This window comes from Calidris pugnax, unplaced genomic scaffold, assembly GCF_001431845.1.
Source record: "Calidris pugnax isolate Ruff unplaced genomic scaffold, ASM143184v1 scaffold1, whole genome shotgun sequence".
Classification (NCBI taxonomy): domain Eukaryota; kingdom Metazoa; phylum Chordata; class Aves; order Charadriiformes; family Scolopacidae; genus Calidris; species Calidris pugnax.
Genome location: NW_015090800.1, coordinates 4,499,867 through 4,525,110, shown reverse-complemented (window position 1 = coordinate 4,525,110; position 25,244 = coordinate 4,499,867). Strand labels below are relative to the sequence as shown.

General features: G+C 39.9%; 1 protein-coding gene across 13 annotated transcripts in view; it reads left to right on the top strand.

The window, feature by feature from the left end:
• Window positions 1-25,244, top strand: part of CACNA1C (calcium channel, voltage-dependent, L type, alpha 1C subunit) — a 504,338-nt gene that overhangs the window by 290,070 nt on the left and 189,024 nt on the right. For all 13 annotated transcript variants that reach the window (XM_014937306.1, XM_014937303.1, XM_014937300.1 and 10 more), the window contains exons 4-5: window positions 3,728-3,867; window positions 11,401-11,540. In XM_014937306.1, coding sequence (XP_014792792.1) covers window positions 3,728-3,867; window positions 11,401-11,540 — 280 coding nt within the window. The remainder of the gene's footprint in view (window positions 1-3,727; window positions 3,868-11,400; window positions 11,541-25,244) is intronic.

Genomic DNA, 25,244 nt, shown 5'->3' with positions numbered 1-25,244 from the left:
TATGGATTTTTATTTCAAGGGGCAATGTTATTGCTATCTCTCTCCTTTTCCTCCCACAAAGGTAGCAGCTTCCTCCCTCTCTCTCTAGGGGTCCGCAGGGAGTTCTGTCAAAGAGAAATGCCAATATTTGTCTTAAAATGGCATCAAATTGGCTTCTCAGAGTAGTGGAGGGTTATGGATACTTTTCCACTGCTATGTCCCTTGGGAGCTGGAAACGCTGGGGTCCAGTCTGCCTAACCTGTGAGGGCAAAGCTTCAAATGAGCAGCCACAAGTGTAGAAGCCTGTTTAGTAGAGACAAATTAATCATTCTATGGCTGCCCTGACGAGGGAAAGAGGTTCTCCTCTCATTCCTAACCTGAGGCAAGGACTGGCTGAGTTGCATCTGTGAGTTCACCAGGCAAGGTGGCATCAGAACTGGGTCTGCAACCCAGGTTCCTGGGAGCCCAGTTATGCTACGTCATTACAGAGTTATTGTGTGTTCATAAAAGCTCTTGAGTTTTATGGTATAAGGAAAAAAAGGAACACAAATTAATTACTCGGCTTTTCAAATTCTTCTTGAGTCTGAGCAGTAGAACCTTCCTGAAATGGTGTTGGAGTAGCTGCACTGTTTAATCTTGATAGTATTTTTCCTTCAGTTTTAGATCCTGGAATCATTAATTTAAGTGCAGAGGATCATAAAACCTCTCTCCTCTGCTCAGCGTTTTGTAGCTCATGTTCATTTCAGAGGCTTTTATAGACTTTTATTTTTTATGGATCTTTCCACCTTAACCAGAGCGTTGTAAGGAATTTATTCAAACAGCTTGTAGTTGTATATGTATGTATGCATACATCAATGTATAGGTATATATATGCATATGTGTGTAATATTTTTGGTATATTATTACCTCAATAACATGCTTCAACAAACAACATTATTACAATATCAAAACAGGAGTCTCTACTCTCACAGGCTTCTTTAGAGGCAAAGTGGTTTGAGGCTCCTAAACCCAACCAAATGGAACCTGTTAGTTGTTGAAATACTGGCTGTTCTGTGCAGTATTACTTTTTTTTTTTTTCTTAAAGTCCTTCTAGAATTTTCTGAGTATTTGCTTTATTGGACTTTTGATTGCATTAGTACAGGTATTTCAATGAAATTCATGGAGTGTAAAAGCTCTTCTGGCTGTGCACAGCACAGCACTGTGGCCACAGAAGAAGCACGAAGCCAGACAGAGCTGGCAGCAGCCTGTGTCCCAGAGGTCAAGGACGTTGTTTGCTATTAAATCACTGGGCACGGGGTCAGCTTTGGGCCTTCCTCCTCAGTTGTTCTGCCAGGCTGCTTCAAATCGGTCTTGGAGTTATTAAACAAGAGGGGAGGCTTCTTAACATCCCTTTGGTACCAGTCGCAGCTGTGACCAGGAGAGGTTTTTTGGGATGTCTGTTTGTTAGGGCCTACAGCCTTTCTCCATGAGCCTATGTCTGGTCACGGAGTGAGATGCCAGATGAACTGAGGGCACAGGGCAACTTCAAATGAGAGAGTGGTCTTGGACCTACTGTGGTCCTTTTAGTGGGAGGGAAAGAGAGCTTGCCCACAGTTGTGGAAAGCCCTCTCCTGAAACACGAGTGAGACCCATTAATGGGCTGGGTTGCAGCAAGAGAAATCATTTTTTTTCCATCCCAAAATATATTCATTCATCCCTAGTGAGGCCACGTCCATCCCAGGCACGACACTCCCTATTCTCACCCTCTCTTCAGGGAAGGTTCTTTGCCTGCAGGGCCCATTTTCATCTTTCTCTACCCTCTACATGGGCTTTATCTTGTCCTTTCAAAGGCAGGACGTCACCTCCCAAGCAGAGCCACCACGGGCTGTCTGTGTGGGATGGTGTCTGGCCCCATGCCATGCTGATAGAGGCATGTGGCAGCACAAAGGTGCAGGGCAATGCAAAAGACACTGCATAGACTTCCCATCACACAATTATTTTGTGGTGGTTTATTATTATCTTTTTTGTAAAGAGGTTTCATGACAGCTCGTCTTACATTATAAATGTGTGCATAGAGTTTGATCATTTGGGTCTGTTTGTCTGTGGTTTGTACACCAGTTAGTACCTGTTCAGTTGTGGCCAGCAGCAGCAGAAGAAGGGCTAATGGGTTATTCACTTCTCAGAACGGACAAGCCTCTGTGGAGCAATTTTCTGTGGCCAAACCAATGGCTGGACTCTTGGTTTTTAGTACTTTACATGCCAATTCATGTGCTAAATCAAATAATGCACTTACTCTTTGTAGAGCTGGGGACATTGTAGTCACTAGTATTGTATGCTGTTGTTTCCTTCTCCGAGTTCAAGGGCAGAAAAATCCTTAGCGTGCTGACCTATCTCCATCTGGGGCAATGATGGACAAATCCTGTGCTGTGGGCACGTTCAAAAGCTTTACAACTGGGTCAGATGACTACAGAACTATATTTTTTCTTTTTTAGGTATTCCCTGTGCTAAGCACTTGGGAATAATACTGCAGACATTGTGAAAACACTGTCTAAGGGAAAACCACAATGTTTTAAAGCACAACCATGTGCCTGCTACTGTCAGATGGAATTTCTCAGTCCTGTAAAATAACATGTTAGTGTCAACATGAACTGGAAATTGCCCTTTTTGATCAACAGGTTGCTAGTGAATTGTTATTAATTACCTGGAGCTGAATGGAAGAGATTGAAATGGGCAGCTGAGCCAAATGATGGGATAATTTTTTATAATCCTGTGCATTTTATATTGCTGTATCATATCAAAGGGTCATACGTGTATTTAGCTGGACAGAGGAACAGGGCAATTTCAGTGTGGAGCTGAAAAGGAAAATAGTGACCTGCCTGATTGTCTTACTGAGTATGAGATATGACTAAGAGTGCCTAGGTTGTTTTCGTTTAATTTTATCTTAGCTTTCTATTTCTTTAATGTGAACTTTTGATAACTTTGTTATCCTTGCAGGGACCTTCTTTAATGTGAACTTTTGATAACTTTGTTAACCTTGCAGGGACCTAGTCTCCTTTTGCTATCACCTAGTTTGCACGTGCTTTTTTTTCCCACTCATCTTGCCACGCAGCACTTTTGTAGTGATTACCTAATGCTGCAGTTTCCCTCCTACTTAGGTGGGGGTCCCTACCATTTCTGCAAAATGGCTATTCTTATCCCAAACTGGGGCTGAAAGCCCCAGAGATGAGAGACAGCGAGCCTGTGTACTGACTCCTCCAAAAACCTGCTTGCTTGTCCTGAATCAGACTGTACTGTCACTGGAAGTGGCTTTGTTTGGATGCACTTAATTGCAGCCTGCGTTTCACAGGGGCACGTTAATTTCTGATGGAATGACTAAAAGCCTCTAGCATGAGTCAGCCTGATCTGTAAATCGTTTATCACCAATATTCAGCCTACTTATTCCCCAGCAACAGAAAAGGGAATCCCAAAGAAGGTACAATGTGACGCATGCATTAGTCTCAGGTGGGCTCCTCTCTTTATTATGCCCCGTATCCCCCCTGCCAGGGCAAGGACAGCAAATTTCAGAGCCTAACCAAAACTTACTGCCACTGTCCTGTCGAACCCTGCAGGCGTGAGGAGATAAGCCCCCTGGCAAGTCATGCGTGTTAGATGTACCCAAGTGACCAGTCGGAGGCTGCATGGGTGGACTGTGACAAAAGAAAACATCCTTGTCCATGGTTTGTTGCTCACGCTAACCGTTGTCTCTCTTCTTTTCTCTTCTCTTCCCCAGGAACGAGTGGAATATCTCTTTCTCATAATTTTTACAGTGGAAGCATTTTTAAAAGTAATAGCATATGGACTTCTCTTTCACCCCAACGCTTACCTCCGCAATGGCTGGAATTTACTAGATTTTATAATTGTGGTAGTAGGGTAAGTACCAACATTTTGTCTTTGAACGCACTGCACACATGGCAGCCTTTGGGAGCATACGGGTGGGTGAATGCTTGGTACGTTACTTATGGGTGATGTTAGAGGTTGCTGTCCACCATGTTCCTCCTACAACCACCATTTGTCCCTCCTGTGTTAGCCCCCCTACAGGACTCCACATGTTTTACCAAGTTTTACTGTGCAACCTAAAAATACAGTTAACTCATTCGTCTTCTGCAGGTATGACTTGATTCCTGCTAGTTTCAGAGTGTAGCAATGATTTACCTTGAGGTAAATATTAAGGTTTGATAATGAGTTGATGTACATTTTCTGTCTGGTATCCCTTGCTGCTTAGCCTTTTCCAAGACTTTTAATGGTTTGCAAGACATGAACATTAGACTGCTCTTGGGGAACAGGAATAAAAAGAGAAAGCAGTGCAAGGCTGTCGGACAAAGTCAAAAGCTTAACTAGAAGAAAATCCCTTTGTTTGTAAATGTGTATAGAGAATATCTAGGTGGGATCCGTTAATTAAGATTGTAGTTGGATGACAAATGAATTCTGCCATCTTGTGAACTTTTGTTGATTTTTTTTCATTCTGAAAGATGGATGAAAATTTTAAATCCCAGGTGTTCATACTTAAAAACAAGTTATTCAGTTCAATTGCACTATTCTGTCAGAGATTTCAGCACTTTTGATTTTGACCCTTTCAATGTTTTAACCTTTTTAAAGACCGTTTTTACTATTGTACATCACATTGCCACTTTAAGTTGCAATCTTTCTAATCCCCTTATTCCTTTCTATGTTTTTCAAGTTTGGCATTTAATTTATTTGAATAAAACAAAAAGAAAACACCTTCTACTTTTTCTGCCTAAGGGTAAGAGATAAGCAAGGGGTTTGAATTGTGGTTGTTGAAGGGAAGAGGTAAAGGATAAACTACCTCTGAAGACAAAGAGAAGTATTTCTCCACCTGAGTAATTTGTCCCATCCTCCCACCACTCCATTGTTAAAGAGCTTCATCGCCCACAAAAACTTGCAGTCATTTTACCTCTTTACCAAGGAAAACCTGCATCAGCTCCTGGGGAAAATGCCAAAAGGGACACTCTGTCATCAAAACCCCCTCATAATTTCTGTCCCAAACTAAAGTCCTTCTAGCTGCTTGACCATTTTTCTGGTGGCCCCAAAAAATGACAACAGCAAACTGCTGTGTGCTGCCCAGTCCCTCCCATTTTCCATGATCATGGGGAAAAGTGGGTGGAAGGAAAATTCCCAGTGAGGAGGAGGAAGGACAAACTGAGACCTATTCTTAGGCCCAAGACCTCTATGCCTTCATGTTGGCATAACACTTCTCCTTATGACAGTGCCCAATGTCTTTCTCCTTCGCTCCTACCTGCAACCAGAGAATCCCACAGCAAATTAGTAATTGGAAATTGGAAAATCCCCAGCCCTTCCCCTTGCATTGATGTCCAATTCTGTAGCTGGTTCTGCCTTTGAATGCCCTCAGATATCTCATCTGCTTGGGAATTGCTGCTTAAGTTGAAGAAAGATTGGAGAACAAAAGTCTTGTGAATGTGATTATTCCCTTTTCATTTTTATGAGAAAGAGACTTTTTAAAGAGAGAACACATTACCTCCCCTTCTTCCATTGAAATGTGAAAGAGCGGGGCTCTGGAAATCACAGGGCAGCATTAGATCTAGTTAAGTACAGTCCTTTCCAATTTTCCTACTAGGGCAGTTAATCAGCAAGATGATATTCAAACTGAAATTAATTCCCTTGCCAATGAAAGAAGCTGCGGCTCTCAGCTCTTCTCTCTGTTCTTGCCTCCAGCAGCTCTCTGTCACTAGATGGGGAACAAAAAAATGTAACTGGGGAGGGATTACACGAGTATGATAAACATGGCCAAGACCCCAAGGTTTCTGTTAAATAGTAACAATCTCAAGTGACAGATTCCACTTCAAGGCCAGATGGGTTCCTTTGATGTTTATATGTTTAAACTCACTCATAGAGCACCACAGCCCAGGCTGGTGCGCTGCTTTTTCTCTCCACAACCTCTCTGCAAAATCTACGGGGTGATACCATCTGTTCCTGTTCTGCCCTGTCTTCTTTTCCTAGGGACTGTCTGAAACCCCTCAATGACATTATGTTTAAATTTCAGCATATTTGAATATTTTGTCAGGGAGAAAGTCCCATGGAAAAGATTTAAAATAAATTTTAAAGAGGGTGAGGAGGAAAAAAGTGAGTGCTGGTAACAACATTTCCTTGTGGTGCCTTTTTCTGCCTATTGATGGAGCTGTTGGAGAAAGCTGAGTAATTTGGGCACAGCTGTATCACTGAGCAGAGGGATTTATTTGGCATGTGGGGCAAAAGATGGTGTGGGATGCATACTGGAAGCATCAAGTCCCAAAACAACTGTGGTAATTGCCATTTGTGCTTGTTCTGCCTCAAGAATCATCTTCATTTTTAATGATGATTGTCCTTGCTGCAAAAAATAGAAAAACTAGGTGGGAAGTATTTCTTCAAGTACTGTTGGAAGTTAAAGGAGAAAAAGAAAAGACAGGTTATGGGTCCTATGTTTGTCTCTAAATCCATGCAATATGCACTGCTTACCATGTATATCTTCAAGAGATAATACAGCACAACTTCCTTTATGTCAAAATATACAAGGAAAAGGAAAATGTGTAGGACCAAGCATAAATTCTAGAGTGAAGTTTCAGTTTTATAGATTTATTTTTTTTTTATAAAAATGTGCCTGTATACTTTCCCTTGCCTTCTGAAGACAGGTCCCCTGGTATCCAAAGAGATCTTAGAGTCAGTGGTTCTAACAGGGCCCCAGGAACACGGAGCAGCAGCAGAGGGGAGCACTGAACACAACTGCTATGTTTTCTGGAGAAAGGATGCCCTTTAGACCTGTAGGCTTGTAACAGCTTATCATTCTTGCAGTGTGGGAGATCTGCTTATTCCTCAGCTAAACTAGAATCAAGCTTTAAAAGTCTTATCTTTAAATAGCCTATGACCCTGCTATAGCAGCACCAATAAATGCTGCTTTGAAGAAAAACGTCTGTGTGGAGGTATCAATCAGAGGCTCTGTGGATAAGAACATTATTAGGTAAGAGTAGAGATCATACCCCTAAACTGCCTAATGAGGCACAACCCACAAACACTAACTATTAGTCAAATTGTATCCTGCTTCCTTCAGTTTTACTGTTCCTCTTTTGAAAAACATTAAAATTTTCAGATATAACAGTGATGCCCTTTAATATTAGGGTGTTGGAGGAAATTTCTCTGGAGAGAAGACTAACTTGACAATGTTGTGCTAGAAGAATATCTGTCTTTCCTGGCAGTGCTGTGGTTTGTCTGCCAAGCACAGTCATTCTCTAAGGGCCCATAGCTTCTGCCAGAAAAAAAGGTGTCATAATTTGAAAGGCAATCTTACTTGGGAAGGTAAGCAGTGAAGGTATTTGGAAAGGATGAGAAATTCAGCAAGACTGGAAAATGTGGTCACAGTATATGTCTTTCTGAGACCTGTGGGGAGTTTCTAAAGGGCAGACCCAAACACTTTCCCAGTCACAAATCACAGGTGAACTGTAAAACATTGTGAAAAAAAATCATTGTACTTTACTATTTCTTTATACCTAAGAGGATTCTTTCAGCTGTGTTTTTCTGCTGATTTTTTGGCCTTAGAAATACCAAGCCCTCTGTTGTCTCTTTTTATTCTGTAGGCCTTGACAAGTTCTTTTTTTGAGCTATAAAAATCAGTGTGCCCTTGCCACTGAGGAAGAGATGAAGAGCTGTAGAGCAGGTTACAGCCTTATCATGCTGCTGTTGGGGTCATCTAGCAAAGCAAAAACCTTTTTGATGTTTCAGCTGTCAAAAGGGAAACAAAAATACAAGAAAAAGGGTCATACCTCACAAGTAAATGTGGAAAAAAAAAGAAAAAGTGGAGTATGTCCATACGTGGATGTGTGATATAAATTATTTTCTGCTATGTAGTTCATGTGTGTCAAATGAATTTAGTTTAGGTGTAGTCAAGTCACAAATGAAGCTAGATAATGTCATCCCTTTTAGGGTTGGATTGGAAAACAATTAGCAGAAAAACTAGAAAGAGTCTAAAGAGTTCATAGAAACTACAAATTGTAAATGGGTTGAGGGTTTTTTTCCTGATAGAGGATAGTGGAAGGGACCATCAGAAGCCTTACCTTTCTTCTGTGTCTTATGATTAGTACTATTTCTAAACAGGACCTTTTTATTATTTTTTTTTTCATTCTCTCTGGGTCATAATGAGTTACAGCCAAAAAAGCACGTGGTAGTTGTAGTCTCTGAGTCATAGGTGCCTGCCCATGCCCTAACTCAGGAGATGATGGGGAGAATGAAGTGGGATTGGCAAGATGTACCATAAATTTGAAGAGTGGAATAGAGATTCAGTAGGCCAGACTGGGCACAGTCTGGGCTCCAATACAAAAGGGAAAGAGAGCAAAACAAATGAGAGAAATAAAAAGTTGTATTGCATTAGTAAGAAGCGGGATTAGTACAGGGGGAGATATTAAGCATGGAGTAAAATGGTTAAAGCAGGATTAGCAGCAGTAATGCAATTCAAGTTTAAATGTAGGTTTTTAAATGAGGAGCAGTGGGAATTACTGCAAATTATTCCTGAAGTACGGTAGGCAGCTGACTGTGGGTACCTCAAGACAGCACGTTTAGCACGTCAGTGCTGGAGCACACAAACAGGGCCAACTGGCTTGCAGTGGAGCTGCATTAGTCTGGGAAGGCAGGTTCTACTTCCAGTGGAGTCAGCTGTCCTGCTGGTTGTGTTTCTGCTCCTCCTGAATTAATTTAGGCTCTTAGAATGCAGAATTCTAGAGCAGTCCTTGGTTTACTCATTACAGAAGTAGCAGGAGAAATGCCCTCAGTGCCATCTCCCAAGAGTGGCTGTTTGGGAAAATATGGGGCCAGTGATAATGGGGACCAGGAGAACAGACCCTCAGTTTTGTACAATTGCTGACTCAGAGTTCCTTGAGATTTCTCGTCTTCAGCATTGCAAAAGCGCTGAAAAATAGCATAAGAAACCTTTTGCAGTGAATTCTTTTTCCTCCAAAGGATCCCAGGAGACTGGGGCTGTTGTATAGGTATGTCACTCATCATCTAGTATGGGAATTCTGTTGACTAGGAAGATAGAAACGTTTGAATAAGAAATAGAGCACATTTCTAGAGCTTAATCACCAGCTTACTGAAAAATACATTAGCCCAAATTTGACTTATAGTGTTTCTATTGTGAAGACCAGCAGAAAATTGCTACTGTATAATTTGTGTACACAGCTCAAGAAATACATACATTCCAATAATTCATGTTCTTTGCATCAGCCTTTGTTTATCTCTCTCTGTGATATCTGTAGTCAACGCAGTATTTCTCACAGGCTCTGTTTTTGTCTTCTCTGCATCCTGCTTCTCAGTCTGCAACACCTACAACTCAGCATCCAACCTCCCCACACACAGCTTTTCCCACGCTTGTTACCTAGTTGTTAAATCTTTCTGCAGTGCTTGAAGTTGAGGCTTTGAATAGATCCAGTTAGGAGTTCCTCAGTCACAGCTGACAAGTTTTATAAGACTCTTTATATGATTTAAAAAAAAAAAAAAGAAACAAACCTGCTTAAGAAACTAATTTCACATTTGCACTCCCCTAATCTGTGTTTTTGTGTGAATTTATAGAATCATAGAATAGAATCATAGAATTGCCCAGGCCGGAAGGGACCTCCAAAGGTCATCTAGTCCGACCTCCCCGCAGTCAGCAGGGACACCCCCAACTAGACCAGGTTGCCCAGGGCCTCATCGAGCCTCTCCTTGAATATCTCCAGGGATGGGGCCTCAACCACCTCCCTGGGCAACCTGTTCCAGTGCTCCACCACCCTCACAGTGAAGAACCCTCTCCTAATCTCCAATCTAAATCTGTTCCCCTCCAGCTTGAAGCCATTGCCCCAATTTAGTGCTGGGGAAATACATTGGCCTAGATGCTTCAGTAAATGAATCCTGCTTTTTCTATCCAGAGCAAGCTCCCTCTGTTTGTGGCCCCATCAGTAAGTTTTAAGGGCAGATGGCAGGGATCGGAGCTCCCTGTAAAGCAATCAGGCAGCTCAATCTCTGCTTGATGCTTGAGTTTGGGGGCTCTCTGTGGAATATGCCAGTCAGGACGTATAGATGAGATCCTGACAGAGGCACTGCAGACAAGTCTGAGAGAGAAACCAGACAGTGCTGAATCCAGGCCACTCCAGCTAGGCTGTTCCTGGCATCCCAGGCAGCTTCTTTGAAGTTACCTCTGGTACCTCCATGGCACACTACGGGCCAAGGCATCTCTGCCACTTACAGGCAAGCTTTTTCTACAAAGAGCCAACGATCCATTTAGGCTGGAACAACTTTTAACCTCAACTGAATTTGGCTGGGTTCAAGCTGATGACTTCAAGGCTGAAAGCAATGTCATTAGCAAATTCATGAGGAATCCGTCCTCCCCCAAAAGGTACTAATAATTTACCAGAAAAATGGAAACTGCTTCCTGAAAGCTAATTTATTAAATCAAGTTCTTACTAACACATAGGGTGAGCCTTCAGCTCCTTCACAGAAGAACATTGTCTTTTCTGCCTTGCTCTGCCTTTTCAAATGCATTCTGAGTGAGACATCTTCTCCTTAAAGCAGCTACTCCTACTAGCCAAGATAAAATATTAAGACTGGTGTAATAAAACATTCTAATAATAAGACTCCTCCAGTTTCGTGCTTTCCCTAGCCAATGCATCAGGGGATTTACAAATGGATACACAAGCACATAATCTGAGCATACTCCCTTATCTGAAAATTTACATTTTGAAGGATCCCTGTGTTTTACACCAAGTTCTACCTGCAGTGACCTTGGTGAATCTTAATTCCTTGTAAAATGGATGACAGATAATTAATGATTGGATTAATTATGATTATTTTTTTTCCCAAGGTGGATTGTTGGTTAATAAAGATATCAAAGTATTGGCAGAAGAAAGAGCAAACCCTAAAATTTGTGCTTTCTTGCCTTTCTGCTTGACTCCCACTGTGTGTGTCCAGACTGTTTGGTAAGGACAGGCCTGGAGATTGCCTTCAAACTCTGACTCACGTACTCTGCTGTTGGTGACCCTTTAAATTTGGCATGAGGCATTGCCAGAATGGCCATTTTGAAGGATCCAGCGTGCAGGACAGGGAGCACAGCTCCATGTACCCCCAGGAAGGCTGGTCACTGGGGTAGTCTATAGTTGGCTTCAAGGAGCCCTTAGGCTGAAGGAGGAGCACGTCGTGTTTATGTCTGCTCCAGAAAGAAGTGTTCTGCAAATGGTATAGACATCTTCATTAGGCTATTGCATATGGGAAGAGTCTGTCTCTCCTCCACCATATGTGAATGTCGACTGAGATGTGTGACACTCTTCACAGGTCTGTGAGATACTTTGGGTGATAGGATGATGATGATCCCTGTTCCTGTTTAGCCCAAGCTTTGCTGTCTGCCTACAGATTGTTTCCTCTTTCTTTTTGCAGGCTTTTTAGTGCAATTTTAGAACAAGCAACCAAAGCAGATGGGGGGAATTCAATAGGAGGAAAAGGTGCCGGATTTGATGTTAAAGCACTGCGGGCTTTCCGAGTCTTACGGCCGTTACGGCTGGTGTCTGGAGTTCCTAGTAAGTAACATCATTGTTTTTCTTTTCTGTATGTCTGTGGTGTGATATGGGGCAGGAGTAATTTGTGTTAACAGTTTTGAAGATGGAGCATGATGCAGATTATTTTTGGTGTGTGTGGGAGGTCTTTTTTCAAATTAATGTAGATTCATGATAAATATGATATTAATCAAAGGATGACCAAACCAGAGCTCAAGGGGAATGAAAGTTTTAAGGTATGTCGTTCTGATTGTGCAGCCTTTGTGAACAATGAAAGTGGGAGATGGAATATTTTCATTATTTCAAGCAAAAGATCCCTTGAGTAATTGTGAAGTCATAGTGCATTGTTGATATTGTAATACTTGCCTTTCATGGAAATACTGTATGGTCATTTGTGTCAATTTTGGAGGGAGAGGAACTTTTTCATTAAAACTTGATTTTCTTCTATGCATGTGATGATCTGACCAAGAGTGCTGGGAACAATTTAGAACCAACAGGACATAGGGCAAGGGAACAGTCATGTTCTTGGTTAGTCTCATTTGCTTAAATTACTTGCAATCTCTCTGAGAATGTCCTCGAGCAGCTTTTGATATAGTCTAATGTCCATTTTCTTATTTACAATGAATGTATGAGTAACTGGAAGTCTGGTAATTCTATTGTGGAGGTGCAATATGGACATCACAGTGTGGGAGGATTGTATCACTTGGCTTGAGTTTGTTATAGATGGGACCTGTTGGCCTTCTGTAGAGAGGGTTAGTTGAAAGCTGTCATTGCTTTCCCTGTTTATAGCAATGAAAGATTTCCTTAGCAGGAAAGGAGTTAATCTTCTCCAGAAGAGCTGTGGAGAGAGCTTTGTTTATGCTAGTTTGATATCTTAAAGTACTTCTAACCTTAGTCATTCAAAAACCTTGAGTCAAGTTACCATAAACTCTGTGAGATCAGCTTAAAAATGATGATTTATTTGTTGGAAAAATAGAAGTGTGAGGTTCTTTTTCTTTCACATGTTTTCTGACCCACTAGGTTATGTTACAGCCATGTTTGCAGGCTTTTCTCTACGATCATAAAGGGTAGAAACTTTTTAAATGAAAGGTGGAAACCTTTGTAGGAGGAACTGCAGCACTGATAAAAGCAAAAAATACTGAGACAATTGACAGCAATACGATTTGGTGTCACAAGAAGCCATCCTTGGTAACCTGTCTGCAAGGCCTCAGCTTGCGCCCAACTTGGGGTTACTTTGGGCATCGGTGGGTTGAGTAGAAAATATTGAAAAACAGTAGCAGGCAACTACGGACCTTTCCCTCTGATACAGAACTAACATCCACTGTTTGTCCCTCCTCTGTTAGGCATTACTGCAGTGGTTTGATTCATGCAGACAATCCCATCCCATGCAATACCTTCAGTCCATGCAGAACACAGCTCTGCTTTTGGCCAGATTTGTCTCATGGAGTGTATTCTGTCTGTGGTCTTCGGTCTGCATTGGCACCCACTTAATTTGTGGCTGTAGATTAAAGTTTTATTGTGCTTTCCTAGTCCCTCTCTGATCTAAGTCTTTTGGTGCTTTCTAGTTGCATGCCTCCTGTATGGTAAGGGGAAGGTACTAGACTTCAAGCATCTATGAACTGAAGCATTGATAGTGAGATGCTGCTTATGCTGGGATGTGTTCTGAAACTTGTTCTGACATAGGCTGAACTTGACTGTGCTGATAGTTATTTCTGTTTTGAAGAACACGTGTTCCACAAGACCAAGGGGGTTTGTTACTACTGTTCAAGTCTCTTGACTAGTGCTCCTAGAGGACTAGAGGAAGGTGAGGGAGCCAAATCTGACACAGTTCGTACCCGTATGCATATATGATCTTCATTTCAGTGTAGACTATCTAATAGTCCATTTGTGGATTTTCGCATCGAGAAAAGTATTTAATTTGCACCAGAACAGAGCAAGGGAGCCTGGTGCAAGCAAAACAATATGTGGTCTAGAAATGCCAGTCCTGTGTGAAGGAGGCAAACTATCAACTTAACTTGACAGACACCCTTTATTACTCTTTATGGTTCTGACTAGGAACATATTTATTGAACCAGACTTCTTTGGGGCTAGTGTGCCTTTTAGAAACCCTACCAAGGTCTGTAGCTAATACAGCCCTAATCTTCACTGTGCATTTTTGAATTGTACAAATGCCTGTTGATTAGCCTAGATAGATGTTATCACATCCATATGTATTAGAGCGTAACTTTTCTCATGAGGCCTTTTAGATAACATTGCCTAAGCCAACCATAAATAGTACATTATAAGATTATATTATTATATAAGTTAGTGCAGAGATCTAGAAGTCAAATCTCTGGGTCTCGTTCAAGTTCTGTCCCAGTGGGGTGAGTTACCAACGTTGCACTTAGTGTGTTTTGCCAGCTATAAAAAAATGCCTTTTGCTTACTTCCCCTTCCAAAATGCAGTAGACTTTTCCACTCTGAGGAGACAACTCACAGGTTTATCCAAAAATTACATGAATGCAACATGTACTGCAGTTTCTTCTCATTTAACAGACTCTGTAAGTGTATGGAAGCAGCATTTTGTTAGTAAGAGGGGACCCTCTGGGTCACTGGCAGCTACTTTCTGCATGGAAAGCCCAACATCTGCTGCTTGGCTTGAAGTCCAGATCTAACTACTGCTATTTGGAAAAAACCAAGAAGTCTAAAACACAATGATTCGTATAAAGCAAGTTTTTGAAGCACGTGGTGAATTTTTGGATACAAATCTTAAACTTTTCAGGATTGGGGTTGGGAAATAGGTTGTCTGAGGTGGAGAGATTGGCTTGCAGCATGGAATAATTTTTTCTGAGTCAAAAGAAGTTTGTGTGGATTTTTTGCTCTCTGGCTCAATCCATAGAAAATAGTCCAGTTTAAGAGGGACGTCTTTTGTATTCAAGTTTGAGCATTTAAAGACCTGTTTCAGAATATAGAGTTTCTACATAAGTATGATTAGAAGTAGGAGAAAAACATATTAGTTAAGTAAATAACTAGTGTCTGCATATTGCAGATGGAGAGACTGAAACAAAAATTCAAGGTTTAACACTTTCAGAAGTTGCTTCAAATTCTACATGTCTCACATGAGCTACCAGTGACACCTGGGTCAACATGGCTATCTGAAAGCTTCAGATAGATGGTAGAGAACATTAGTTTAAGAGCTGACAATCCCTTTTCTCTAAGTCCCATCCATGCTTAGTTCCTGGAACTTGGCTGTCCCTTGCCAGAAAACATCTCAGCTGTGTAGCAAAGAATTCAGGGACTTTTCAGTGCAGAAAGTGATTCATCTGCAAGCTGAGTTAGTTCACCTACAGGTAGACAATCGAAGATACTTTTGACAATCTTTGTTAGGATTGAACTCTCCCAGGCCCCAAATTACTTTAGTGCATCCTAAAAACAAAAGGGCTTGAGGCTGTGAATTCAACAAAGCCTGAAGACTACGTCTGGATGACTGTCATGGGCACACAAATATTTCATAATCTTTAAAAGAACAGATGATACTTTTATTCTTTTGTGGTTATGTGGACATTCATAAGACCACTTGTCATGAGGAAGGGGATAGACATTTTGTTTAAAAAATGAAACAGACTTTTTTTTTTTTTTTACTTAAGTCACAAAACCAGTTGTAGCATTGTGCGCCTTCAGTGGCACTGAATTTAATGTTTTTGGGTTCCCACTGCACCTGCAAAAATTAGTGTTAAGCATTTACACATTTCCAAGCAGTGCAATAGGGATTGATTGAGTTTTCTGGGTTGTTGTTTGTTTGTTTGTTTTTAAAAAAAAGAAAAAAAGAAAAAAAAACAGAGAATAGTTTGAATTCCTTTCTTGAAAACTTTTTTTGGAGTTTGAAATACAGTTTTTGTTGCAACTGTGTGAGGTGCACGGCAGAGCAGTAGGTTAGATACTTCCCACAACTCTCATCCCAGTGCTGACAGTTGCTTTATGAACAAAATAAAAGGGATAATTAAGCAATCTCTTTTTTTATTATTTATTATTTCTAACAATTTTAAAGTCATACTGCTTCTGGAAAAATGATCCATTTCTAGTCTGTTTAGCCCGGCATTAACTTGTACATTAATGGTGAATATTTTTAAATGCACATGGATGATTTAGGTTTCACAGTGGTAAGTCACTTTCAAAAATTAGACATAAGCACGTTATAACATTGATACACAGGCCCAGACTTCACTATTCAGCTACTCTGTTACTGTCATACTAACGTATATCTTGTAGTGCATGATTTATTTCTGTTGCTGAAATAACTTTATTACTGGTGTACCAAAGCTGTCTCCTTGTAAAAAAAAAAAAGTATCCCAAAACTTCACATGTGCATTAAAGCACCCATCTTAATGTCTCATTAAGATCAATATATTAGTTTGAGAAAGGAGAGAGATGGAAAACAATTTGCTTGATGGACATAAGTAGACAAGTGCAAAATCAGCATGTATACCAAGACTTAATCTCGTTGGTGTCTTGGAAACTGTTACCCAGCGTCTCCTTTGGCAGGAGCACAGCGTTGCAAAGCTTTCTAGGGACAGAATCAAGTCACCCTTTTGTGTCACGAGTTCCCTGTTGATTACTCTTCTGTCACCATTTAACATTATTAAATATTTTAAAACTTGTTTTAAACATTTTGTGCTTGAGGAGGGCAAAAATAAGCTTCCAATTCGGCAATGAGGAGGCATGATCCAATTAAAAAAAAATCACCCCTGACTATTGGAAAGGGCAATCAGTTACTCCTACACATGCCAACTCATGGCCATTTAACTTATTAAATTCCATTTCTATCGCCTTTATTCATGCTGCTCAATTATATCACCTCATACATTCTGTTTATCCTCTTTAGGTTGTACTTCATGTACCTACATTGTTGCTACTAGTTATTGCCTATCTGGTATGTGCCAAACTTAATTTATAACCTTTTGTAGATAACGTGAAAGCCATATAATCTGAGTAGTTATTGTACTCCTTACTTCTATTTTCAATAAGATCCTCTGCTGACCACCCAGATTTATATGGGCATAAGACCATGATAAAGTATCCTTTTTTTGTTTTGTTTTTGTTTTGTTTTTTTCCAAGAACTGCAAAAAGCTATACCTGTGATGTGTTCAAGCTTCACTGGAGTCTCCTAGCAGGAGAAAGTTACTCAAAGGCAGTGTAGGTAGGTCTCTAGCACCAGGACTTACATTGTCTACTGGAGATGCAACCATCATGTAACTGGGAAAGAGGGTTTGAGCAAAAGACCTTATGCCAGACCCTCCTCGTGTCACTGCAATGTCTTCAAAGTCTTTCAGTCAGTGAAACAATAGTAGGTAACTGGCTGAGTATATTATTATTTTTTTTTTAGTTAAAATGAAAAAAGACCAGAATTTTCATGCATGAATGCCTAGAGATGACTACCTTTACAGGTATTAAAATAGCTAACTATAGCAACTAATTATTCAGAATGATGCTGCTGTTGAAGTCCATGATTGCTCTGAGTTCATGTGAAAATTGGGCACCTTCAGACAAGGTGAATGAAAAATTTAGACATTTTTACATTTTGGTCTGTCTCAGTACAATTGGTCCTCATTTGCCCTGAAATGCTCTTCTCTATTAAAATTTACAATGCTTTCTCAGTCCCAGCAATGTTCTCTACCCCATATTCATTGCAGTGTTTTTTTCATTACCACAGTCTTTTTCCATCCTTATCCCAAACTCTCTGGCATTAATCAGATTGTTTCTTTGAAAACTTTGTAGTATGTAGGAAAGTATCCTGTCTTTACTTGCAATGTCCTGATAGATCTGAGCCATCGTACTGTGTATATATGATACTGCATTCATCACATACAGCAATGAAGATGAGAAGTAAAAAAGCCCCCAAGGGCTCTACAAGAAAAGTAGAACAAGAGGAAAGTTTTGCCCATTTTAGAGATGTTGGATTGGCAAAGTCACCCAGCTGGGTTTGTTGTTTATTTGCCATGTTGTTGCAGGTAGGTGAAGCAAGGAAATCGCAGGGGTCATAGGACTGGATTTTTTCTGTTTAGGTTTTGTCTGGGTGGGACACTGCCTAAATACTTTGTGCATTCTAAATTACAGACAGTTTTTGGGGAGAAGTTAGAGAAAAAGGCTTTCAAGTGCTTACAGAATGTTCAGGCTATAGTCCACATTTTCCAGTGAAGATTGTTCTTAACTCTCAGACTGGATACTGGCCGTATTATTACTTTTTCCCCCGTTTTTTAAAGAAATATGATCTAATCTAATAATTTAAAATCACAGAGGAATTCTGTCTGTATGATCTCATAATTCAGAGATCACAGAATAGAATCATAAAATCGTCTAGGTTGGAAGGGACCTTTAAGATCATTGAGTCCAACCATCCACCTAACACTGACAAAAACAATCACTAAATCATGTCGCACAGTACTACATCTACCCATCTTTTAAATACCTCCAAGGATGATGATTCCATCACTTCCCTGGGCAGCTTGATAACCCTTTCAGGGCATTGTAAAAAATTTTTCTAATATCTAATCTAAACTTTCCCTGGCAAAACTTGAAGCCATTTCCTCTTATCCTAGTGCTTGTTACTTGGAAGAAGAGACTGGCACCTACCTCTCTACAACCTTCTTTCAGGTAGTTTTGAGACAGAACCCCCCCCCCACTGAAAGAATACTGTGAGGGGACTTTTACAGCAAAATAAGGAGTAACTTTCAGAGTTTAAGATGGTAGAGAAATGTCAGACTCACCACAGTAGTCCTCCTAAGGTGGATTCCATCCCCAGAACCCGACTGTCTGGCCCGTGATTGCCCTCCTGCTTGAGCTCACGATGCCCTTTCCAGCCACTGAGACAACACAGCTCAATCCATTCCAATGGTTCCATTTTGCAGCCATTGAAATAAACACACACTATGTAGTTATTTGGCTTGCATTTGGGGTTTACTTTCTTTTTAGTGCACAATTGAAATTTTCAGCTGTAATTTCTCATTGTTTTCCGCACAGCCCAAGAAAATTAACGCCACTTTATATATTTGAGGTAATAATGTAATTGAGGTAATAAGCAGAGAATTCAAGAAATACAAAATGACGTCTCGTTTAAGAACCATGTGTTTTTGGAATACAGCAAAGAAATGTGAGCCACTGCCTGTTTCTATATGTTGAATAGTACATATTAAGTCTTAAGTTTTAAGGAAATACTAACTGACAATCAGGAAGACAATTTTTTTTTCAAAATGTGTGTGCTTCTGACAAAGTATAGTTGGCAGTCATCTCTTGCACATGGTTTGTGCTTATACACTCACTGGTGGAGCTAGTTGGCTTAAGTTGACCCTCCTGTTGCATGTGAGTTATTGTATAAACAGCATACCAGTGAAGAATTCTGGTTTACCTTCAATGTGAGGAGATAGGAGAAGTGGCCTGGTCAAAGCTTCCAAAGTGTGAAAGGTTTGTGTGTAGATACGAAAGAGTAGAGTAAGCTGGAAGAGACAATATACTTGGCAGTTTGCTGCCACCAAACCTATGTGATAAAGATCATTGACAACAGAGGGAATTACTGCAAATACATTTGGGCAAAATTTGGCTTCCAAAGCTTAATTTTGCCTTGAACTTTGTTGTTGTTGCATTTAATAACATCAGCTTTTGCCAAGTCCAGTTCCTTTCTTTTCTCTTGGGCTCTAAAAGGTCTAAGAAACGTGCTCTCAGGCAGATTTCTTGCGTTCTCCTTCATTCTTGAACATGACTTCTCAACCATCTGTACCATCTCTCCAGCACATACAGCACCGTGTGAGGACAAGTTGCACCACCTTTCCCATGTCATTGCCTCACTGTTTTTAATCTCAAGTGGCCAATTTGTTTTGCTTTCATTACAAATGGGAAGGGAGTGGAGAGAAAAAGGAGAGAACAGTCTGAACCAAATGTCCTCATTAAGCTTATTTCTTCATAGTTAACTTAAAACTCTACACATGCTTTCAAGTCCTTTATTTACTTAGGTCACTGTTGCTCCAGGGAGCAATTTGATTCCAGCGGAGCATCTCCCATAGGTAAAGATCATTCCCATGAGTAGGGCTTACGCAATCAGGACCTAAAGCATGTTTTCTTGAGTGGTACAACCTGCAGAATGGTGTAATTTAAGGCAGAAGAGGTTAACTTGGTGTAGCAAAAAGGGGTTTGTCTTATTAAAGAAGATTACTCACAGAGGCACAGGCTTCTTGTAATAAAGATTTCTCTCATATTTAAAGAATGCCAATGAAAACAGGGAACTATTTATTATTTGATCTTGGCTATGTAGCTCTTTTAAAAATAGCAGTAACTACGAATGTACCAAATAACTGTGTCAGCCTTTATCCTACCAATTACTGTGCCTGCTGGCATGATTATTCAACATGTCTTCACAACAGAACAAAATAAAAAATCCCAGTACCATAACGTGGGACCACATCAGGATGTAGACAGCCCCTTCCAAATGAAGAAAATAAAACCCACGCTGACATCAAAGAGCAGACATGGAGATAGTAAAAAAAAATAATCCTAGTTTGGCTTAGTAAGAGGTTTTTCAGGACTGTGGATGGATCAGACTTTTTTTCTTAGCATTCTTTTTTTTCATTCTTCAAGTAATGCCTGGAGTTCTCATATAGAGTGGGCATAGGGAACAGCTCTCGGAGAGAGCCCATACCATCAAGATGCTTGTCCTAAAGCATCTGAAAATCTAAGAATGCCATCTGCTGTCTCCTAAGAACAGTTTGCATTGTTGTTTAGATATGCTTTTGTCTGGACCATAAAGGAGCAGAAGTATACATACAGATTGTAGCTAACTGGTATCAGCAGGAACCTGATAACAGGTTCCCAGTTGCTCACTTGTAGTTGTTGGCTGCTGCTGTCTCCATGATGGGTGAGGGAAGATATTACTGTTCCACATCAAAATAGTAAGGATATGATCTATTCTGTTTTCTTCTTACGTTCTCTCCCAGACATTTAGTGCATCTGATGTCATCCCAAGCTTACATCAAATGTCATTTCATACTTTGACTCCAATTGGCTAAATTTTTCATTGCTTATTCATTTAAGAACTTGTAAAGAATGATTTGAAGTCCTTTGTTCATTTTCTCTAAAGTGAATGTACATCTCTTCCTTTGATACTGAACTCTTAGGACTTTTTAGCATGCCTGAACCTTTCTAATCTTGTCTTGAAGAGGTGATGAGCACATGCTGGGTAGCATTTGTCTCAAACGTGGGACATAAGAGAGTTCATAGAAGAGTGTTTTGCTCAGGACACAAGGTGATACATGGATGCTCCGTGACTGGCATCATTTCAATTAATTCTGTTTGTCCCAGCCCTCTAAAAGCATTGTTAGATGCCTGTGGTCATTGCGATTTTCACAAAGCACTATCACAATACCAGTGAAGCACAGAGCAACGGACCAGTTAGATAGTTCTCCCAACCACTGAATACATTTTAAGTTTCCAAATAAATTATTTTTTTCAGTGGTGATCTGAATTTGTAGTAATATTGCATGTGCTATAGGAGGTAAAAAAACAAAGCACACTGAACTAGAAGTGGAAAATATGAGGAAGTATTATTTTAAAAATTCCAGGGCTACATAAATCTATTGGAGACCTTTCCTCTTTTCTTTAGTCAAGCTTCTCCAAAATCAGATACTGCCTTCTGAGTTAACGTCTGCTTGATATTATTGTGCTAATTCAGAACACAGGAATATTGGCTGGTATGAACAACTGATAAACTTCTCTATGCTTATGATGTTCACTGTTGGAACAAATAATTTATTGTTCTGATCATGAGGAAGTAGAGACCAAAGGCGAACTAGAGCCCACCTAACCTACCCAGTGTCTTAAACATGTTTTCAAAGTTTTTTCTGCCAGGGAAAAGGGAAGGAGATCAGACATCTTTCTTAATCTCCCTTTTTCCCAGAAGCAAATCCAATTCCTGTTTAACACATGTAACAGTAACCTATCCCATATGTGTTTTGCCCTTTGTTGCAACTATTTTTTTCTGAGTTGTCTGAATAGCTATGCCTCTTATTTTTTTCAGTTTTAGATTATCTTCTCCTGGTTTGCCCTGCCACATCAATCACGATTCAGAAAACATCTGCTAGCCCTCTGCAAAGAATCTTTTTTTTCAACTTCATTAATGCTAAAGCTGCTCAACATTTTTACATCAGAAGCATTTTTGACAGAAAGTATCTCATGGAATAAAAGAAATAGAAGAAATGATTAAAAAAGTCTATTTTTGGCACTTTTTTCATAAGCCTTAGTAAATTTTGGTTTTCTTTAGGAGTGGAAAGATCTATAGAAATCCAGTTTCATTATCAGATTATAAAACCTCCTCTCTAAATTTTCTTCAAGCATCTCATCTTTCAATCAGATACCATTCTTGCAGAGGGCTCCCCTCTTTGAAGGCAGTAGTACACACCTGCTGTGAGAACTGGGACATACCAAGTGTTATATGTCTTAGAAGTATAATCTGTTGGTTTGTTTTCTTTTGCATTACTGTTACCACATTAACTAGCAGCCTGGCTGACATTTCTGTCTTGTTTCAACAATTGACATTTTCTCATAGTTTGTTGCTGTACATTGGTTTTTAATATGTATTGGGAGTTACAAAAAGATAAAGTTGCTTTTAATTAGGTTTGATGTCTTAGAAATAAAACCAATATATCTATGTATCCATACACACAAGCTTTACAGAGGCCTTTTTTAAGTCTAACGGTTCTGTTGTTTAGTACAAAAAACAGCGCCCAATGAAAGAATTTAGGATTGAATCTCACCCTTGCTCCCACAATATAGGTGAAAATTTAAACTCAAGCTTTAGTCCATCATTTGCTTTTCATATTCCAGTGTTGACATCATTATTTCACTTAAAATCTTTACTTTGGAGGGGGACAAATTCCATTTGGATTCATATATGTAGAGCTCTGTATCATAAATAATTTAATTTAGCTGTTCAGTCTGTAGCAGGAGAGTCTTGCAATTCCCACTCGATGGCTTATTATATGCAAATAGGAATTCAAAATAAATAAATGTTTAGTTCCAATGCATTCCAGGAATACATATACAGTCTGTACAAAAATCTTTTTAATTGTGCAAGTCATAAAAAAAAGCTACAAAGAAAGTAAATATCAATAAAGAATCATTCCTTTAATCTGACAAATATGTCTTTGTGAAAACTGAAACCATTAATTTTTCTGTCCAAACATACTGGAGCTACCTAGTGAGCTAAAGGAGGTTTTGCTTATTATATCAGAAGGCATTTTTCCCCTAATGCTATTTTACTATCTGGTGCCTGCAAGCAGAGTTTTACGTCTAATCAGATTTATGAAAATAAAAAGCAACAGTTTTCTTAGTGCGGAAAAGAATAAAAGCTGGAGTTTTAGGTATTCTGAGTTGGGACTGATTAACCACTGAATAGATGAGTCCCTAAATCCAAACTGTTTTCTTAAAACTAAGAAACAAAGTTGTTCAGATTTGTCTGGCCATGTCTTTTCAAAGATTTTGGCGTTATACCATGTGTTTTTTATTAACAGAATTTTAATTGCTTAAAGAGAGAAAACAAATTCCACATCTGTATCAAGCCAGTAACACAGCAGTGATAACACAAAGTGTGGTTCACATATTTCTTTCATTACCTTGAGCAGATAACTTTCTATTTTTAGGTTCTCAAAATACTCCTGAAAACCCTACATGACAGTGATTTTGAAAATGTCATGCTATGTGTCTCCAAAGCTTAGTCCCAACTATGCCCATTAAGCGTTATCCAAAGTTAAGAGGTAGAGTGAGTTTATTTCTCCTGGGTTATATAGCCGGTGTTTGTCATATACGATGCTGCACCTCTACATAAATAGCCATCTAAATAAAAAGTTCCAGGGTTTATCCAGTATTTTGTTGCACTTTTCCTATCATGAGAATGCAGAACAGTACAGCTCATGGTATGCCATGATACGCTTGGAGTGTTTAACCCATAAGAAGATCAATTTTTGATCAGAAAAAGATTATTTAGCAATGAACAAAAGGGGCTAATGCCCACTTACTTGGGAAGTTATGATGATACAGTTAAAAATAATGCTTTTCATGACCCTGAGATTTTGACAACTTTACAAAGGTATTTGGAACCCAGCAGTCAATAGTCCTCCACATAAATGCTGGTCCGCTTACAATTGAGACCCAGCTGCTTTAAGTCCATTTCTGATAGTGTGTTGCTTTAGCTCTTACAGGTGACCACGGTCCCTTGTTTCAAATACTGCATCCTTAGGACACAGTAGTGTGTGTAGTCAATCCGTAGAGCTGTGTACAAACAGCATTTGACATTCTGAAACAAAGCTCTTTCATCGTTACCTCAGTTCAGAGGTTACTTAACTATTAGTTTGGGGTTTTTTATGTTCACTTGACCGGACTAAAGATAGTACAGCATTTTGACACATTCCTTATACAAGTTTTCTGATGGAATCCAGTGGGATTTGCTCCTGTACTGGAGCTTGAAAACTGTTCTCTGTCACAGCTGTAGTTGAGCAAGAAGACGTTTTAAAAACTGGAAGTGTGATGGATCATTTCAGTGAGGACAGGTGCAGTCTGTTGGCCAGACCACCTTTCATTTTGCATAACTCTGAAGGTAGAGGGGCAAATAAAAATCCTTCCTATTTGTGATCCTTCACAGTGATTATATATAAATAAAACCTTTACCCAGACCAGTTTTCTCAGAATCCACGTTCATCCTCTCAGCAGAAAATCAAAGCTATTTCCTGGGAAAGGGTAACAGCTGATCCTTGCTGCCCTAGGACTGCCAGGGCTCCTGTGTGCCCTTTACCTGCTTTAGTTTCAGCCCATCTTTAAGAATCCCTGGCCATGTATACTTGACCTTGTTCTCCCCCACTATCAGCATAAGATGACTTTACAGTGCACTGTGGTTCTTGTTCAAAATAGACTCAAAGTTAACTTTCTAAACTTCATTTGTGTTTTTGCTCAAAATGTTTGGTTTTGTTTTGTTTGGTTTTTTCCCCTGTAATGTGCAATTTTCAGTAGGCAGTTAGTTGTCACTTTTCTGTTCGTGCTCCTTGTCTGTAGACAGGTAGTTGCATGGGAGAGATGCTACACCTTTGGTTTTTTTACATTAAAAGTGTGTAGCTCTTAGCTGGACCTCATCCTCAGCTGAGCTAACATTAAATGGCTGCAGAATAAAGTTGAGCTTGTAGGAGCTACCTAATGTGTTGGGACTGGAAAGATGAGCAAGGTCTTCTAAGTGGCAAGCAACTTCATAAGCAAGTGACCATTTACGTACTTTGAACAGAAAGGTACTAAAAAATCCTCCCCCCTAGAGGGGAGAGGGATGCATCTGTCAGTGGTAGCAGAGATTTCTTCCAGCAGAGAGGCAAAGAACCTAAGGCAGTGTGTACATTTATCCAACCATCCTTCTCAGGCACCCAAAAGCTGGGGCTGTGTGGCCAGAATGCTGAGGGCAAGCTGTGTTTGGCTGTCTAAGTTAGGTCAATCTGACAAGCAGAGGATACTGAAGATGAATTGCTTCCCAAGAGGAAAGGATTCAGAAGTAAGAGCTGGGGTTTGTTGTGGCTTTTGTTTTTGTTTTTGTTTGGCTGCTCCTTTCTCACCTCAAATGATGAGGCAAGGGCAGTATTGCAAGACTTGACACATACAAAACCATTGTGTTTGCATACACATTGTGTGAATCTTCTTGCATGTGTGTATTTCGGTTTGAAAAGTCAATGAAAAC